Genomic DNA, 20,817 nt, shown 5'->3' on the forward strand with positions numbered 1-20,817 from the left:
AGAAAGAGGATTGGCTCATTACTAACAATTTTTCACCCAATCTATGCTAAAATATCCAGTTATTGTTTTTACCCCATCCATATCTTCCCTCACCTCCTCCCATTGTTTGTCTGTTTTGCTGACCTTTTATGTCTTTTACAATTACACAGTGTATATTCTTTGGAGCCAAGTCCATTGCTTATTTATATACTTGAGCAGTGCTTAGCCTAATGGTGCCCTGACGTGGCTGAGACCTTTTGGTGCTGCTGCAGTATACATAACTACTAGAGAACCCATCATCATTCATGCTAAATATATGGACAAACAAGTAGTTCTTACAATTCAGTTTACACTAAAACAACACCATTTTAAAAAAGCGGGTTTCAGTTAGCAGGTCTATGCTGTAGCTAGGGCCCAGGTCATTTGTTTTATTTAAATGAAGACTAGACATTCCCTGGCTTTAACAAAAGGAAAACATTTTAACAAAGTTATGCCCCATTTCCAGGGGTGGCACACCTCTAGCCTCTGAAAAGGGGTTATTTTAAAATGCTCTTTGAATAGCAGTGCCACAGGCCTTGTATAGCACAGGTGCAGGCATTTTTGCCATTGACATCTGACCCTATGCCTGGTAGACAATAGCACTTGCACTGTTGCTAGTACACCTCTACCCCGATATAACGTGACCCGATATAATACGAATTTGGATATAACGTGGTAAAGCAGTGCTCCGGGGGGGCTGTGCACGCCGGTGGATCAAAGCAAGTTCACTATAACACGGTTTCACCTATAACACGGTAAGATTTTTTTGGCTCCCGAGGACAGCGTTATATCGAGGTAGAGGTGTATTGGGAGAACTGTGCTGTGCTAAACAGTGCAAAAAGCCAGGGCCTAAGAGAGCTTGGGGGTGGAGAAAAGACGCGTTACAATTCCTAGATAGAATTAAGAGAAGTAGAAGCAAATACTAAGTTTAAACAAACTTCCAGAATCTATCTGTACGTTTCCTTTCTTCTTTTTCTATTTGTAGCATGTGTGTGTAAATCTTTCCCCCAAAATTTCTGTGTGAGTAGCCTAGTACTTGTACTCTACAATCCACTATGTGTATCGAGGTAGGAAAAACAATTTTAAATAAAGAAAAAGATGTCTCCAGCTTCAAAAAATGGTTATTGCTGTAGTTTGGAAAGAATGTACGACAACCCATGATACCCTTATAGACCTCTATCTTTGATTCGAGTAGTAAATGTGGTTGGCATATAGCATATCTTAAAAGCAAAGAGGATTTATATGTTGGCTGAAGACAGATCACTTGTCAGTGAACTGATTTTATTACAAGCTGTCTTTGATACGTTAAAGATAATTAAATGGAGTTACAACCCACTTGAAAACAATTTATACAGGATCTTGGAATATCAAACACTTCAAACCTGTAGCTGGATAGATTTTTATAAAAACTCAGAAGATCGCCTTCACATGGTAAAATGGTACTTTATCCACTAAAACAAGATAAAAAGTAAATTATTTTAACTTCCAACTTTTCTGATGTTTACTTTTTTCAATCCATCAAATGTGGAGAATAAAAGTTAATGCATAATGATCTAACATTTAATAGGCTTTTTTAATAAATCATTTAAAGAATTATTCCTTGAAGACGTGCCAAATTGATAGTTAAATCATTTTGTTCATTAACTTTAAATTTCTTGAAACAATGTACCTTTAATTACTAATGTAGGTTTAATTTAAAACATTATGAACAGTACAATTTTTATTAAATTTATGTTAATTGCGAGTATTAGGATTTGTCTACACATGAAAGTAAATCAGAATAAGGTGGAGAGTGAATTTAAAGTAAATTAACATTTTCTGATGAATGCCATATTCGTTTTAAGAACACTTTCACAGCAGATTTGACAAAACGCAAAGAAGGCATCAATGTGAGATTTCTAAAAATTGCTACAGCACTCAACCCAAGGTTTAAGAATCAGAAGTGCTGTGCAAAAACTGAGAGGGACAAGGTGTGAAGCATGCTTTCAGAAATCTTAAAAGAGCAACACTCTGATACGGAAACTACTGAACCACCAAAAAAGAAAATCAACCTTCTGCCTGTGGCATCTGACTCAGATGATGAAAATGAACATGCATCGGTCCGCTCTGCTTTGGATTGTTATCGAGCAGCACCTGTCATCAGCATGAACGCATGTCCCCTGGAATGGTGGTTGAAGCATAAAGAGACATGAATCTTTAGCACATCTGGCACGTAAATATCTTGTGACGCTGACTACAACAGTGCCACGTGAACACCTGTTCTCACTTTCAGATGACCTTGTAAACAAGAAGCAGGCAACCTTAGCTCCTGCAAATTGTAACCAAACTTGTGTATCTGAGCGATTGGCTGAACAAGAAGTAGGACTGAGTGGACTTTAGGCTCTAAAGATTTACGTTTTTATTTTTGAATTCGGTTTTTTTATATAGTTCTACATTTGTAAGTTCAACTTTCATGATCAAGAGATTGCATGACAGTCCCTGTAATGGGGGAATTGAAAAATATTATTTATTTTGTATTTTACAGTGCAAATACTTGTAATAAAAATAAATATAAAGTGAGCATTGTCTACTTTGTGTTGTAATTGAACTCAATATATTTGCAAATGCAGAAAACCTCCAAAATATTTTTTAAAATGGCATTCTATTTAACAGCGTGATTAATTGTGAGATTAATTTTTTTAATAGTTTATTAATATTAATACAACATAGATACATTCAGCACTAAAGTATTTCACCCAGGGAATCTGAGAACTGTTATAGGAAGAAAAGAGGAGCACAGTAGGTCAAATTGTAATGTACAATTCATTGCCAAAATAATAATCCACACAATGATTATATAACCCTTTTGCGACTCGGTCAAATTAATTTTGATCTCTTAATTTCACAGTGAAAAATAGTTCTCTCTTCCTAGGGCAAGAGGTTCTTTACACACACACACACACACACACACACACACACACACACACACACACACTCTCCCTCTCCCTCTCCCTCTCCCTCTCCCTCTAGAAGTGGAGTAGGTAAGAGAACTACGAGTAGGTAAATACTAAAACATTGGTACTATAAAAGAACAAGTTACTATATTAGCATGTAAGGATATACATAGACCTTAATCAGAAATCCCAGTGCCGAGCATGAGGGATGCACCTACAAAGTACTGAAACAATCTTTTCTGGATTAATATTCGGCTGGGAGGACACAATCAGTAATTTGAATTTTTAAGTCTCACTTGGTTCTGTTCTGACTGCCAGCATTGACCCAGGTGGGGCTGTTTCAGAGTTCGCAGTTATGTAATATACACATGAACAGTTAAAAGGTCATATTTCCCAGTTTGAATTCCCATACTTTTGCATCCACAGAAGTGCAGGTCCCTTATATAGCACATATTCTAGCAACTCACTGTAGGAACAGTCAGAGAGAGAGTTAAGTGCTATAAAATACGTCTCCAGTTATTTGCAAGCGCAAAATCAGAGGCCGCTTTTGAAAATCAAGCCCAAAATATGCAAACTCAATCAAGTTACTAGTTCTTTGTCTGCAGTGCACCAAGCACTGTTACCTGAGGTAAACAATATGCTCTGCATTTGAGAGGACTTACAAGTTTATAATGCTTTCTGACCTTTTCCTAAGCCAATTGCTTCAAATAACCTGAAAGTGAATTCCTGGCCCCACTGAAGTCAATGAGAGTTTTGCCATTAATTTTAGTGGGGCCAGAATTTCATCCCTTGTGTTTTAGGATTAAATATGCCATTAATATTCAAGAGTGATTTAGTATAACCATCCCCCCACCCCTCAAAAATCAGTCAAATTCTATACAGACTGAGGGAAAATGCCTGTAGATTTCTATTTTCCAAGCTCCCAGGGGTGAGGGGTGTTATCTGGTTTGGCAAATTTCAGTAAAATATTTACTTTGTACCATTCTCATAAAATCTTATAATCAAGAAATGCCTTTCTGTCATAAATTATTGAACATGTATTCCTGTGTATTTAAGCATCTATATTTAAGATTAATTCAATTGTCCCCCATGAGTAACTCATTCTTTTCTGTTTCTAAGGTATATTACCCAAACTTGGGATGGATGTGTGTTGATGCAACTGATCCAAGGAAAGGAAACTGGCTGCGATATGTGAACTGGGCACTTTCGGGAAAGGAGCAAAATCTATTCCCTTTGGAGATCAACAGGACCATTTACTACAAAACCTTAAAGGTAGCACTGTCCATTTGTGAAGTGTCAGTGATGACTTTTTGGTATCCATTTCTTCCTTTTCCTTCAAGAACCTGTTTCATTTTCGTACTTCCTGTGACGGATTTGGGCCCTTTGTGGGGTCACCTGATGTGCTGGGGTGCCACTGAGTCAGCCTATTCTGCCAGCCTGGGTCTCCTTTACCTGGCTTTGCTGGGGTAGGCTCACAAGCCTCTTTCAGCCAAGCACACAGGCAGGGCCACACCCAGCTGCACAGAGAGACCGAGATCGGCTCTGGAAAGATTCAGCCTTAGGGCTTGCTCTAACACTCTGGTGCCCATTCCTTTTAAGGAGTACAAACCCAAAGGTTTTATGAAATTCGCCCCCTTCCTCAATGTGGAGGGAGATATGCACAACTTCTTGCCCCCCTCAGTTAGAAATTACATAAACTGGGTTATAGTATCAAAAAGAAATTAGCTTATTAACTACAAAAGGGTGAATTTTAAGTGAATACAAGAGATAGACAGAACAAAGCAGATTATTGAGTAAATAAAACAGCACGCAAGCTAAACTCAATATACTTAGGAAACAGGTTACAAAATGTAAGTTCTCACCCTAAATGTTATTTTAGGCAGGCTGCAAAGTTTCTGTGGTTCAGAGTTCCAATTACATTCCTTTTCAGACTGGACACCTGTCTTAGTCTGGACTCTCCCCTGGCCTTCCCTTGAGGTGGCTTTAGCAGTCTTTCTTCTTGGGCAGACAGGCCATGAAGAGGAGGAGTCCCATTTTCCTTCTTCCCCACCCTTAAATAGGATTTACATAAGGCAGGAATCCTTTGTTTCCCAAACTTGACCCCCCCTTCCCTTCCAGTGGAAAGTTACAAGAAGTCCCAGGTAATGTTTAGTATCAGGTGACCAGACCACCTGACTCTGTAGTATCACAGTGTCCATGAGTCATTGGCAGTATGGAGCAGTCCACAGGAAGGCCAAGCCTTTTCACAGTCTATTGTCCTCGCTGATGAGCCATCAACCCTGTCTGGCTTTTCCATTGTTGTACCTGAAGTGTTATCAGTGGATGTCACCCAAAGTAGTATAGTTGAAATAGATACATAGTCAATATTCCTTACTTCAGATACAGAAATGATACAGGCATACAAATTGGATAATTTCATTCAGTTAATCATAACCTTTCCAATGATATCTTACATGAGCCATCTTGCATAAAGTATATCTTTTGTCATATACATATAATATTTTCACAAAAAATATGGAATGAAACATAACACATCCCATCTTAGAAACCAAATTCTTGAACAGTGAGAAAATGTACTTGAAATGTTAGTTCTAGCAGTCCAAGGTGTCTTTTTTTCTCTGTAAATAAAATTGCAAGCCACTATTACAAACTGAGATATGTATGAACACTCTCTATTTTGTATTTGGGCTTGTGAATGGTTTGATACAGCACAACTGTCAATACTGAGGCAAGTGACTACTGGCGATAAGCATTTCTCAATTCCTAGGCATGCTCAAGGCACACAAATCATTACTCAGCACAACCTGCCTGCTTGAGATGGATCCTTTCAGACAATACCAAGAAATCCATAGTTCCTATTGGTCTTTTCATCATTTAATAAAAGATGTAGGCAGGGTCTGTATTTTACTCCTCCCCATTTTTTCATTTCATAATACATAATCTTTGACAACTCTCATATTTCCAACTTTAAAAAAAAAAAAAAAAAAGCAGAGCCGTGATGGCTTATATATATTTTAAAGAATTTAAAGACAGTTTGGAAAACTGTCTGGGATCTGTGTGATATACACGGTCTGTGTGCTATGATCAATTTGGAAGCCTGATTGAAAGATCCACAAGAAAAATTGTAGTTGCTCTTGCATTTTCCTAGCTCCAAACTTCTTAATCAACCTTGCCAAATATAGAAGGATTTTCAAAAGAAATCAGCATTTTAACGTGGGACGATGAGAATAATTAACCATTGGAACAATTTACCAAGGGTCCTGCTGGATTCTCCATCACTAATCATTTTTAAATCAAGACTGGACTTTTTTTCTAAAAGTTATCATCCAGGAATTATTTTTGGGAAGTTCTGTGGCCTGTTGTTACACGGAGGTCAGATTAGATGATCACAAAGGTCTTTTCTGGTCTTGGAATCTATGAATCTATCCAGATTTTGCAAGAATGCAACAGAAAAACAATTTTTCAACTTTACTGCACAAGATCTGTTCATGGAGGGGAGAAAATATTTTGCAAAAAGATCACTGACAACATGGCCATTCTCCATCCACTGAACAGGATTTCATCAAAGATGTACTTAATGCAAATTTTAAATATAGATGTATGGTTTGCTTTTAGGACTTCCCAATAAATGGGAACAACACAGATTATGATATCAAATTCAGTTTACATTGCTGCCTCCCTTACCGGCAAATAAGTAAACCTACCTTGCCAGCTATGCAGATGTTCCCAGTCACATCTGAAAGCATTTGTTTCAACAGCTTTTGCTCTTCCTGTTAATATATCCTCTTAAGAAGTAGGACAAGGGGCAGACACCAATCTTCTTAATCTCAGTTTATACTAGAAGCTAAACAGTTTTTAGTACTGTTACAACTATCAACATTGGGTCAGTTTCCTAGTGTAGATTAGGCTTTGGAGAGTCACTTAGTACAGATTTCTATGTACACAAGTTAGTAATTTTCCTTGTAACTTTTTAAAGAGTATTTGAATTAATCTGAAGTTTTGTTTGGTAATGAAGCTTGTTTAATCTACAACGTTACAAGATCTAGTATTTTGTAGAATTTTATAGTTACTCAAAATGACTAGATCAGTGGTAATTAGCCTGCACAATTATAAGAGCCAGATTCCCAAAGTAAACTTACTGCAAAGAAAAACAAGCCAATGTAGCTGCAGAAAGACTTTGAGAACATAGTATCATATAGAAAAGCATTTCAGACTTTTTGGAACCTCAGAGCCATATCACTACTTTTTGAATATATGTTTTAAATAATTTAGTGCAATGTTACTTGTCTATCTCCTTGAATGCAAAGCTTATTTTTCACATCATTTAGTGTGCCTGTAATTGCTTCCTTCTTAATGTGCCCTGATCTCTCTCAGGTACAGTTCACCCCTACTCTGGTGCATGACCCTTTTTTTTTTTTTTTTTTAAGTAACATGTAATAAATACATAAAACAAGACATTATACATAGCTCCACCCATGTTCCTTGATAAAATGCTCTTTAAAATTAATTCCCATTTCTTTTTGTTTAATGTTTCCTCCCATGCCGTACCCACTGTATTCAGTTGTCATTCTTTGTAATGTCTGATTTAAATTGCAAGCTCTTGGAGGCAGGGACTTTGTCCTCATATCTAAAGTGGCAGGTACCACTGGTTCTATGAATTTATTCAGAGAGCTGAAGTACTCTATGTTAGATGGAGTAGTCTTGCAGTTAACATGGGTTCATGAACATTTGGAATGGTGCTGCTCTCCTCTCCTAGAAACTTTGCACAATATGTTTGTGTGTGTGTGTGTGTGTGTGTGTGTGTGTGTGTGTGTGTATACATTAACCTTTCACAACTGTCATGTAGATATTACTAGCCTAGGGACACAATTTACTCACCTGCCCCTTGTCACAATGATTGATGAAAATAAATAAAACTAAGGAGATTTCTCTTGGAAGTAAAAAAAAAAAAAAAAAAAAAATCTACCCTAGAAAAGAAGAATTTTGCAGTGATAGCGTGCACATAATGTTCTCTATTTTATTGTTTGACATTCAAACTAGTACTGCATAACTAATTAAAATACTGCTCCAACTTAATTTTTCCAAGTTTGCAAGTTTTTTCATGGTTTTGTGGATTTTTAGTCTGTGACTCAAAAAGCCTAATTTCAAAATATTGGAGCATTGTAATTTTGAAAACCTCTAGGCCAAGATAAGCAAAGTCTTGTCTGTCTGAGCATGTTTGGTAGAGTAGGGCCTCAGAGCTATGTAGATCTTTCATTGTTTTCCCTTTTCCCATGTTATTAGTTAATAGCAAAATTGCTCATTTGGGACTTTCTGTTCTAATGAAGGTCTAGGATTGAATATTAAAGTGAGAAAAAATGAATAACGTTGCCACCCTCTACAAGGCGGTGCTTTCAAGTTAGGAGGACTTTTGTAGGCTGCTTGGTGTACATCTTCTCAGTGCACATGTGTAACTGGGGGCAGTTCACCCCAACTATTTAAACTTTTAATTGGTTTCTAAATTAGTCATTAAAAACCCATTTTTTAATGAAAGGAGTTGGTTTAAAGTTCACATTAAAGTTCTTGGAAAAATATGTTCACACAATATGGTACTTAGCACTTTGTCTTCAAATACTAATAATAATTTGCAGTGAAAATTCAATTTGAAGAAATTTTCTAAATCTGCTTGATTAAAAAGAAGTGACCAACTTCAGGTGAAATTAATTTGTTTATGGAAGATCCCATTCTATCCATTTACAGTACTGTATAGATAAAATTAGTGTAAGTACAAGACACACATAATAGCTCAAGGACTTGATTTGTAGTGCCACAAATGTAAACCAAATAATGGAATTTGATATTTTCAGGTGTAAACACTGCACACAAGTACAAACACCTCCATCCCAAAAAAGTGCTTCATTATTATGAAAGTAGCACTATGCAAGGCACTGTATAAACACATAATAAGAGACTGTTCCTGTCCTGAAGAATTTACAACCTAATTAGATACAATAGACAAATGCTGTAAAATTACTTCTGTTATCTCTCATCTTCACAGTTCCAGAGGGCAAATCCAGAACTGTTAAAGAAACACAAAACAAATAAGTACACCTAGGTCACAATGTACAGTAAATGTACAATAGATGGATTATTCTACAGTTGAATACCTATGGATGGATATTAATACTTTGGGGATGAAAGCAGATATGTTTTCATCTAGTGCAGTGGTTTTCAACCTGTGGTCCATGGATCTCTGGGGGTCCGCAGACTATTTCTAAGATATCCAAAGGGGTCCACACCTCAATTTGAAATGTTTTAGGGGTTCACAAATGAAACCAGGTTGAAAACCACTAATCTAGTGCCTTCAGTTAAGAAGAGAGAACATCACAGGGTAAGGGGAATATACCACAGACAATGCACCACAACCTTTAACTCGGTCCCACTAGGGATGCTGTACTTTACATCATACTTTTAACCAACTGTTTCCTCCAACACTACTGCACTGAACATCCAATCTAATAGCTTTGGGAGAAGGTAGTTGGTAAAGAGATGTGTTGTGAGGGTCATGTTGAGGGGGTCAGAATTCAGGTTTCAATGTGTGGTCCTTAATGTTATGGTAGTTGTAGTAATGATTAAGGTGTGCGCCTCTGTGTGGAGGAGTAGAAGTATGTATTGTTCAGTGGCTTAACTTTTTTCATTTCTTTGCTTTTGTGCATTGGTCATTTATGTTGTGTGTTGCAACCCTTTACTGCTCTTATGAAGAACTTACAAACAACAAAGTTCTTTGTGTATTTATGTTCAACACACAACCTTCAAACGTTGCAAGATCATGTACATGATAATAAGAACCAGCACCACTACTATAATGTACATATGTGCTTATTATTGAATTATGCATTACCTGTAAGATACAATATTAATTTTTGCAACTTTTTAAAAAGTTTGCTATAGACAGAATTTAAGGGAGTGGCTCAGGGAGGTAAGATTTTTGACTATTTTTTTTTTTTTTTTTTACTGGAAACTCTTGCACAGGAAGGTTCTCTAATGCTAGCCTTCTGTTTCTAGATACAGTTGTATGCTTAGTCTACATCAAAATCAAGTGATCGTGGATTTCCTCAAAGGAGAGCTGTTGCTTTAATTAGTATTGCTAACATAGGAGCTGTTCTATTGCACGAGCTTGGACTGATGAAGGCAGGCCGCATCTCATTTTGGAAGGACAGGGTCAGAAGACTTTTAGACATTGAGATGTTTGAGTTGCTAAATCACTCAGCAAATTAAAAGGGAAAAAACAAGCAACCATGGAACTGACAAGTTGCATGCTTAACACAGCACTGAATTGCATTGCTCTTTGTTGTCAACCCATTGGAGGTTTAGATTGGAGCAGGAACCTTGCCTTCATTCTTGATTGTATAGCACTACCACACTGACGCTGTGCAAATAATTTACCCAACACGTGTTCCATCAGGTCTCCAAAACTGCAAATGGAAACCAAAATCTTAGGCTGTGCTCATATTAAGTTACACGTGTTTAACCATATTTTAAATCAGTTTAAACTTGTGTAAATGTCTATGTAGAGACTTAAACTGATTTAAACCTAGCATATATTGCTTTAGGTTAACCTGGTTAGCATTGGCCTTATATTTTATGTATGTGAACATGTCAAGTATAATGGTGAGTGCAGTTTTACACTTGGATTCTCTGAAACAAACCTTTTCACTTTCCTGATTGTGAGGATTAATTGAAAAAATTTATATGCCTTGGAATTTAGCAAATCAGGAGACAATGGCTCTGATAGCCAAATAATAAACACTTTTAACAACAAAGTATATAGTTTTAAAAAGTACTGTACATATTTTCTTTTCCTAAAAATTATGTAATACTTAGCTAATATGGTATCCATTAGCTAACACTTAATGTAAATATTATTGAACTGTATTAATCCCCTTATACCAAAAACTTGAAACCTTTTATAAATTGTAACAGTACTCCCATTTGTTGTTAAAAGAATCTTACGTCAGTAGACTTTTACCAGTAATGAATGCTAAGCTGTGCATGTCACATCTTGTAATGAAGAGATTCTGTTTATAAGTACTCAAAACAAACTTACTTATTACTGTTTTTTTCCAAACTAACTTTCAAAAACAGTAAGATGTAAAGAATTTTGGCTTGATCCAACTCCTATTGAAGTCAGTTTGGTGTAGGCCTTTTGTTCGCAAACAACTTCCACAGAACCATCATAACACATTAATCAGTTCAGCAGGATGGGGGACTATAAGTAACTCATGGTTGGCAGTAGAGGAGAATAGTGAGCTCTTCATAAACAATGGTCTTTAGGAAAAATTGACATTTTTTAATGCTATGAGCTGACTTACATTTCCTTTGCAAAGAAAACTTCTAGATACCCTTTAAAAAAAAAAAAAAGTAAAGGTAAAATTGATTGTTTCTAGATGTCCCTCCGTCCCCCCACCCCCACCCCCACCCCAAAACACGAGGGATTGCACAAGCCCCAAAAGCTAGATCTGATCATGGTAAAGATCGTTATAATGTGGATGCCTGGAATCTTGAATCTCTTGAGTTCTTCCGGCTTGTGAGGGTAAAATAGGTTTCCCCCCCCCTCTTTGGCTCAGGTGAAACTTAAAATAATAGCTTGAGATCCCCTTTGCTCTAACCTAATTACTTTAAACTTATAAACTATTTCTGGCACCATACTATTCTTCAGCCACTGAAAAGGGTAGTTGCAGTCACAAGGAAGAAAGGCATTTGTATCTAGGGCCAATGGATTTTATTCCCACACTTGAGTAGAATTGTTCTGAATGGAGAAATGTTTAGGAGATTATTTGAAAAATATAGGTACAGAGGTATTTCCCTCTTTTACTCTGCTCAAGTGGGGAAAATCTTTAAGGGGATTCACTAAAAAATTTATGATCCTCAAGATGTTATTTAAGACCACATAAAATTACCAGGGAAACTATCAATTCTAGTATTGAGCAGCATGGTAATGGCACTGAGATATCAGAGTAGTAATCGCAATGACCTGTGCTTAGTTCAATTTCTTATTCCTTTCCTTTCCTTTTTTTGAGTTTCTGTGTTGCATAAAGACTTAGAAATAAGTGTGGAAGGGCACACAATTCTCTTATTATTGGGCTTAATTCAGGGGGGCTCAGAAACGTAGTAATTACCTTCCATTTTCTTCTCTTCCTCGGCCATGAACTTTTCCTGTTAATGTATTCCTTAAATTAAGTTCCAAACTCTCAACTTTAATAGATGGCTGATTCTATATGATTTTCTACTATATATAGTCATTTCTTAGTCTTTTTTGTTGTATTACAGACAAGACTATCTTGTTTGTGTAATGTAAATAGTTGCAGTTAAATCTAGTAAAATGAAGAAAACATTTACAATTACAGTATATAGTTAATTAAAAATGTTAGAGATTGTGTATCCTGAGTTCAGAAATTGCATTTTTTAAAGAAATCTAGGTAATATATACATGCAGATGAAACTTACGAATGTAAGCAGAGTTATGCCTCAGTAAAATTTTGCTCAGCTTAACCTGAACTTTCAAATACATTTTTAAAATTTGTTTTATTAAAAAAAAATAGATTGGGGAGAAATAATCTAGAACGTATCTCATTAAACAAAGTGTCATCATTTCCCCCTGCTAGGAAGAAAATGAGTTAACAGGCTTTCTCCAGACTATATCTGAATTTAACATCTTCTGTGACCTACTTTCTCTCACCTTCCCCTTGAATAACAGAGCTAGCTTTTTAAATCTTCCAATCACAACTGCCGGAGTTCCCGCATAAACTGAGCTCACACCATGGTGGGCGATGGGAGATCAAGAGTTGCTCGGTCAGGCTGAAACGAAGAGGGTTGTCTGCCCAGCAAGTCGGTGTGTGTCCTGAGCCAGGGCAGACACATGCAGTCCTCCCTCCAGCAGAGGGGGCTGGTGCCAGCCTTTGGGGGCCGCTTGCCGCCGCCCAGCCGGGAAGGGTTAACGCGCGCTTCCGGTTGGGTTCGCCCGCCCGTGAGGCAATCGGGTCTCCGCGCGGAGTACAGCTGGTTGCCAGCCCCACGGCCCGCGCCACGCCCTCTGGCCCGGAGCCTGCCGCTCTGCCCTGGGCTAACAACCCTGCCGCTGATTGGCGCCGCGCTTGTCTCTCTGCCTCCTTGCAGCCAATCGCGCCGGGCGAGGAGCTGTTAGTCTGGTACAATGGGGAAGACAACCCGGAGATAGCAGCGGCTCTGGAGGAAGAGCGAGCCACCCACCGCAGCAAGAGGCACTCTCCGAAAGCCAAGAGAGGTAAGCGCTGCCTCTCCGCCGCCCGGCCGCCCGCGATCGGGACAGACACGGGCGCCCGGGGAAACTTGCAAACTTTTCCCGATCCCGCCCGCCCGCCCGAGCAGCACTTGCCAGCGAGGAGCGAGTCTGTCGGGGTGACCTTTTCCAGACGGCGCTGGGCGAAGCCGTGCGGAGTTAAAGGGACGGGCCCCCCCCCGGGCGGAGGCAGGCGGGCGGGCATGCCAGCCCTGTCTCCTTTGGAAAGTCGGGTCGGAAGCCTTGGCGAGGCGGTGTGGCATTTGTGGCTTGCTAACTTTGATCATAGACCATAGGAAACACGGAGGAAGGGGCGGAATCCTGGGTTGGTGATTAAACTATTCAAGTTTTAACTTGGTCCTAGTTAAAAAAACAACTTGAGAAAAAAATTGTGGTTTTTAAAAATACATAAAAGCTGTGGGGTTTTTTTTAATACACCTAGGTATTTTTGTGCTTTGCAATCCTACTGTAAGGGGGTACTATATTAAATAACAATATTTACCATTTGCGGATTTTAATCTCTAGCTGACATTTTAGAAGGGATTAAGGTAACAATATCGCAGGCCTCACTAGGTGAATTCAGACACAGGATGAGAAGAGCAATGTACACTTGTAAGAAGAGCTGTAGTTAACTTAAAGCCCACAGTTTTAAGTTTAGTTCTTTATCTGCTCCTGAGCTCAACTGAAGTTCGGGTGATGATACATTCAATGTTACCAAATACAGTCCTAAGATTTGCATTTCCTTGGTGTGTTAACATCATTATCCGAACATAAGATGTGTTCGCACCACAACACTTAAGACTGGGTCAGTATTTTTTTTCTAAATGTAGGCTCCTTCTGCATGAGTGGGGTTGTTGTTAAAATTATTTGCATGAAGAAAATTATCATGCAAAGTGTCCACAGAGCAATAATTTTCTTTTACAAATTATAAAAAGCTGATCTGCAGTAGAAGTGAAAAATGCAGATGTTGATTCATAAGTTTTAATTTTTAGGACAATAGCAATTTTGTGGCTTATAACAACATACAGCCTGAAAATATGAATGACTGCTTTTGGCTAATTTTTTGGAGAGTTTAGGATAGGAGGAGAATAATTTTGGGGGGCATAGGGATTATTTAATTTATATATAGGATACACTGAACATGTCTTAATTTTTCCATATATAATTTAATAAAGATGCTAAAAATGTTGACTTTAATGTGCCTCTAGGACAGCCAGGTTGGTAAGTATGGTTGTATTTAGCTGCTGTTTTGATTCAGTTATTTTAAGTCAAAATCACATTTTTTTAAGGGTGATACTTCAGTTTAGACAATGTTAAGGACTAAAGAAAAGGTAAATATATACAGTAGTGTGCATGTGTTGCTGCCATTTTTGTCTCAGGAATATATATTTTGTAAGATTCCTGAATGTGTTTTAAATGAACCAATAAAAAAGTTAGTGAGATTTTGAAATGGAATCGTACCTGTAATATTCTCTTTAAATACAAATTTATGGCCCAGTCATGCTTGTGCTGAAGTTCATTGTAAAGCTCATATTGGGAGCAGGAGCAGGAGCAGGACTATTAGAAAATAACATTTTGTCCTCTATTCAAGTTTATTTTAGCATTGGGTGAAGCATTAAATGACTGTTTAGGTTGCAGAAGGGAACAAATCTAAAATTCAAATACTGATTTTTATTTTTATGACAGTGGTAAAACACCTCTTTAGCACATACTTAGCAAGAATTGTTTAAGTCCATTAAAGGCAGTTTTATGCCTTTTTAATAAATGTGAATTAGCCTAGTAAATTACAGTTTTGGTGTGCATATTATTTATCCAATAGGCAATAACGTCAACCTCAGAGATTATCATCATTTTTTTTTTAATCATAAAAGCGAGGAGTGGAACATTTCCAAGATACTGAAATTGTATTTGTGTTAATGAAATTGTGGACAAATCTTCACTAAACTAATCTCACCGTTCCTGAAATTGTTGTTACTTGATAATACTAACAGTTTGGGATTATTAACTGTTCATGTCTGGACAAAGTTTTAATTAGAAATAATCACATAGAGGATATTATCTCTATTTTGTATGTTTAAAAACCTCTTATCCCAGGCTCTAGGCACTTAAAAAATTAAATAAACCACAATCTATCGAAAAACCAAAATAAAATAAAAATGTAACTGTTTGTAAAAGGTAATTTATGTGTGGAATTATACTCCTTGGTCACCAGGCAAAAGTAGAACAAATTCATCACAAAGATTTGCCAGCCATTAAGGCTTCATAATCCATGCTTTCAATGATATTGCACATGCACATCTAGATGCATGGTTGAAAGTTCCCTGAAAACATCTGCTCAATATGCAGTAACAGTCAAAAAAGCTAACAATGTTAGGAACCATTAGGAAAGAGAAATTATGATATTTTCTGTTTTATCATCTGCCACTGTATAAATCCATGGTATGTTCACACCTTGAATACTGTGTGCAGTTCTGGTTGCCTCATCTTAAAAAAAAAATAAAAAAATAAAAATAAAAAAGGCATTAGAATTGGAAAAGGTGTAGAGAAGGGCAATGAAAATGAGTAGGGGTATGGAACAGCTTCAATATGAGAAGATATCAAAAAGACAGGGATTGTTCAGTTTAGAAAAGAGATTACTAAAGGGGGATATGATAGAGGTCCATAAAATTGTGAGTGGTATGGAGAAAAAGAAAAGGGGTATGTTGTTTACCCTCCCCCCTCAAGAACCAGTGGTCACCCAATGAAATTAATAAGCAGCTTTAAAACAAACTAAAGGAAGTACTTTTTCACAGTCACAGTGCACAGTCAACCTGTGGAGCTCATTGCCATGGGATGATGTGAAGGCCAAAAGTATAATTAGGTTAAAAAAAGAATTAGATAAGCGCATGGAGGATAGGTCCATCACTGGCTATTAGCCAGAATGATCAAGGATGCAACCCTAACCTCCGGGTGTTCCTACCCTCTGACTGTCAGAAGCTGGGAGTGGCCGATAGAGGATGGATCGCTCGAAATTGCCCTGCTCTGTTCATTCCCTCTGAAGCAACTGGCACTGGCCACTGTCAGAAGACAGGATACTAGGCTAGATAGACCATTGTCTGTCCCACTATGGTCATTTTTATGGTAGGTGTTCCATACTTTCCATCCTTCGTGTGCTCAGCCATGAGTTCTATTTGTTTTGTTAACAAATTTTATTGGAATAATTTTAGAGGAAAAAGGTGTACACAGTCTGTATACTTTGGTGCTATTCTTTGGTATTCAAGCTAATTGACATGTAAGTAATATAGTATTTTTTGCTTTCATTGGGAGCAACAGCCATAGTTAAGGTTGCAAAATGGTTTCCAGTATTACCCCTTATCTTTTCTCTCTCCCTCTCTCACAAGCACCCTCCCCCTTCCTGGAAATTGTGTATCATGTCTGAAATTATCCAAGCTGATCTCAGCCCAGAGGCTGAACTTTTATGGAAATTTTAGGAAGTTGCAATCAGTCATTTGTGAATTCAGCAATGATGAAAAAGAAGAGTAACTTTCTCTTTTTGAAAAAATTCAGTTGTTTAAAAGATAGTATATTACTTGACGGTAGCTGGTAGAACTGTGAGCTGAAATGTCAAATAATTTTATAGATTAATTCCTGCTTTACCAAAGCTGCTGTTTGGTTCCTCAGGAGAGTTGTGACATTTTGAATTATCATTAGAAACCTGACCAGGATCGTTAATTGCACATGACATTCTGTATTCTGAGGTGCAGATTTTATCCCCTTCATAGGTCTTAAATATAGCAATAGCTCTTTAGGAAATATAAAATCATACAGTTTAAACAGCTATGAATGTGTGTTTACTTTAGTAAATATGCCTTTTTTTACAAGAGAAATTTTGACGATTTAAAATGTAAAAAAAAATACTATAAACAGTCTATTTTTTAACGATATCTTTTTATTCAGCTTGCTAAATAAAATTATATAACAGGTATTTGCATGTTTGTATTCAATTAAACAACTATCCCCTGGCGTTTTAACCAGTGTAATGCATTTAGTAGGCAAGAATTATCTTTAACTAGTCATTGGATTTTGAACAATTTGCAGTAAACAATTGTCTTTGGATTTTATTTAGCCAACTGATTATTTCAGAAGTGTGATTGTAATATTTAGCTAACAAATTATCATAGAAACTCCATTGTGAATTTCCAAATAAACCCTCAGTCTCCTCTCAAACAAAGTCTGTTTCAACAGTGGTTTCTGGTAGTGTGAGATTGGAATTATTTGCTTTGCAAAGTTCAGATAGCAATTAAGCATGGTAGGGAGAGGTTGAGATAGGTGCAAAGGATAATATTGAAATTATATATTCTCCACTGATTCTCTCTGGCCTCTCAGTCTGACCTCTGTTTCCAAGCAGTCATTGATGGTGGTAGTATTATAATCCCTCTTAAAGCAAACACTGGAGGACCTCTGGTATTCCCCACTTTATCCTGCTGTTTCCTGTTGCCTTTGCAATCATTGGGTTTTGTTTATGCCTAAATTATGCCTCTCAGAATTCCAACTTTATATACTCACACTGTCTCTTCACCAATCACTTCTGATCATACAGCCCGGCTTTAGTGTCTGCATCCTTCTTAGAACTCCACTTCCAGAATGAGATACAAGAAGATGTAAACAGCTAGTGTCTGATTAACTTCTAGCTCTTCAGATTGAAATACATGATTTACCATTCTTCTTAACATTTCATGTCTTCCTAGGAGTTACTAGGAAGAGTTCCCCGAAAAAGACTTCAAAATCCATTATTTCTTTATATGTACTTGAAACTTTGCATGTAAAAAGACGGTACTGATATGGAGTGTGTATTCTAGGTTTGGGGAGAAATTCAGAGTAAATAAGCAACTGAAAAAACTCTTTTTGAGCTTTCTTAGGTGGCATGTAAAATTTTTCTCCGAGCCTAATGAAGCTGCATCTCCTTTATGGGATACATCACGTAGGAAAATGTGAGAACTCTAGATTTGAAAGTGACAGCAGGTGGGACTGGGACAATTTACATGAGAAGATTGTTTCAGTGAGGCCACAGCATGCAGGAAAATCCTCTAAAAAGCATATTTTTAGCTGAATTCTGTAAATTCCAAACTTTCATTAGAAAAAAGCTTAACTTAAATTTTTCTGTTGTGATAATACAACCATCACAATTTTAAAGTGAGGTGTTTTTGACTTTCCTAACCCGGGATTGCAGAAAGCTGTCTCAAGCCAAACAACTGCATTAACATAGACTTCTTTGCATTTAATTTTTTAAAGAAAGGTAAAAGTTTGCAATGACCTCAGGTAAGTAGGATAGTCATTAATTACTCTTTATCTTCTCTTAGCCTATTTTTCCTCTCTACACAGCACACTTTAGGTCTTATAAAATTAATGAATAATACAAAAGTTGGAGCCCTTAACTAAGGTCCAAGGACAGCATCTGCCCATTTCTAGATGCTGGGGGTGAGGGTTGGTTTCACGTAAGGGCATTATCTCATTAAACAGAGGCAGCTCCCCATATTTTATACCAGTTTTTGGCCCGTATGTGTAGGTTTAATCATCTGGACATTTGGTGTCTGATACATTATTCAGTTCCTGTATATAGGAGCATGGGGGGAGGTGGAGGTCAAGGTGTGTGGGATAAGTTTAAAAAAAAAAAGGCATAGTTATAGAAGGGAGAAGAAAGAGATAAATATAAAGGAGGCGGCCGAGAAGTCAATGCAAAAGTGATACACTGAAAATAGTACAGGAAGAAATGCATCATGGTTTTTTAAAGAAAAGAACTGCAGTGTAGCCAAGCAGGGTAAGGTACCATACCAAAAGCAAGAGAGATGCAATCAGTTGCATTATAAAGTAGTGGTAAATAAAAAGTTGATTGACAATATACAGTTAAATACAGTACATAACTGTTTTATTTCTTTGAATTGCAGTAGGGAGGTTGGAGAGGGCATGTATATTTCACTCTTGTAGCAAGCAATTTTTTTAGAATTCTGGGTAAATTTATCAAGCCCTAAATAAGACTAGAAGATGGATTTCATGCTTACGCTTTTCTAATATTTATTTCAATCGTGTGTGTTTTGGTTTGGTGGGTAAACCTCCTCTTATGGAACCAAGGGCTTTTAAGCTTTCATTATTTTTCACATTACTTTCATAGTTCACCTTGTCTTTAGAAGTTTTTTTTTCAGAACTAAATCTCTCTTAAAACTGGATCTTTAAGATACCCCATATTATCTAATGTAGTCTACTGCTTCGAGGTATTAAATGAAGGAAAACTATCTGGAATATCCTCAACCAATGCCCCTCTGAACCAAGAGGAGGAAAGATTGGTCCAGTTTAACCAAATAAAACTATGGTTTCTCATTCACTGCTTTCATAGTCTCCCACACTCCCCTCCAGTGTAACTTTTTAACCGTTTTTTTTTTCTGTGTCTGTTTGTCCTGGTGGTGGTTCTCCCCAGGCTGTGCTTCTGAGGTGTATTTGTGTGTCTGCCATGTTTCACTTAGTACTTCATCCAGACCCCAAATCCCAGTGGTATAAACTCAGTTACAGTCTGGCATGAAAACTGTATGTGCCTCTCCTTCATTTCCCCCCTCTCTGCAGAGTCAGGCTAGTAGATTAGAACAGAGTATGGGACTGCATTTTGGCAAGCTCAATATTTTCTTGCAGGAAGAAGTGAGTAGGATTCTCTGATGATAGTCTAGGTCCTGTCTGCATTACAAAGTCGACCATGTCAGGTGACCCAGTGAAAACACATATTGTAGTATAGACAGGATCTGGTCATACCGTCGGATCATACCAACATCACCGTGGGGATGTTTGGTGCAGAGTACTAGTCTTATAACACAGTCCCAATGCTACTGATAACAAATCCATGTTAAAACTCTACCATAAGTGGCTCTACCACGGTATAAATAATAAATTTTGATATCTAGCATAGTTCTGATCAGATTTCAGACAGGGCCTGAAAGGTACAGTGGTTCTCCTTAAAAGATACTGTTCATTTTGGAGCCACTGTGGATCTGGAGAGGGTAAATTAACAATTAGATTAACTCTGATCAATTATACTTAGTTATTATGACATCTTTATTAAAGGCTGCATATAAAGTTCAGTTTTATTCTCCTGTTTCAGAGACATTAAAGGGAACACTCAGTCTCTTCTCCTCTTGGGTCTTTCACACAGAAATGGGGAGAAGTGGGAAAATGCAATTGCAAAGCCACAACAATTGGCAGAGGGATTAATTTTATTTTGTTTTTGTCTAAAAGTGTTCTGTATTTCGATGTGACATTGCTTCTTTGAGGGACGGTTTTCTCACATGGAACTTTATATAAAGAACTGTAGTACTCTGAATAGCAGCTCTTGAGAATAATATGGTGTGTATTTCTTTATTAGAAATACTGCATTTTTTCTATAACTTCCCCTTCAGGATTAATAATAATTAACTTGTTAAGTAGGAAGGAATATCAACATCTCTTTGATCAGATTTCTTTTCCATTAAGAAACTGTTTCAGAAGTAGCTGTGTTTTGACCTATTGCAGAAGAAAAATTGAAGAAGGGTGAAATGACTTGCTTAAATG

The 20,817-nt window shown here is 37.3% G+C and overlaps 1 protein-coding gene across 4 annotated transcripts in view; it reads left to right on the forward strand.

Moving 5' to 3' along the window:
- Positions 1-20,817, forward strand: part of PRDM2 (PR/SET domain 2) — a 99,816-nt gene that overhangs the window by 42,579 nt on the left and 36,420 nt on the right. For all 4 annotated transcript variants that reach the window (XM_029913523.1, XM_029913521.1, XM_029913522.1 and 1 more), the window contains 2 exons: positions 4,071-4,223; positions 13,107-13,233. In XM_029913523.1, coding sequence (XP_029769383.1) covers positions 4,071-4,223; positions 13,107-13,233 — 280 coding nt within the window. The remainder of the gene's footprint in view (positions 1-4,070; positions 4,224-13,106; positions 13,234-20,817) is intronic.

The sequence above is a fragment of the Terrapene carolina genome, unplaced genomic scaffold (genome assembly GCF_002925995.2).
Source record: "Terrapene carolina triunguis isolate 2854851 unplaced genomic scaffold, T_m_triunguis-2.0 Scaffold714, whole genome shotgun sequence".
NCBI classification, from domain to species: domain Eukaryota; kingdom Metazoa; phylum Chordata; order Testudines; family Emydidae; genus Terrapene; species Terrapene triunguis.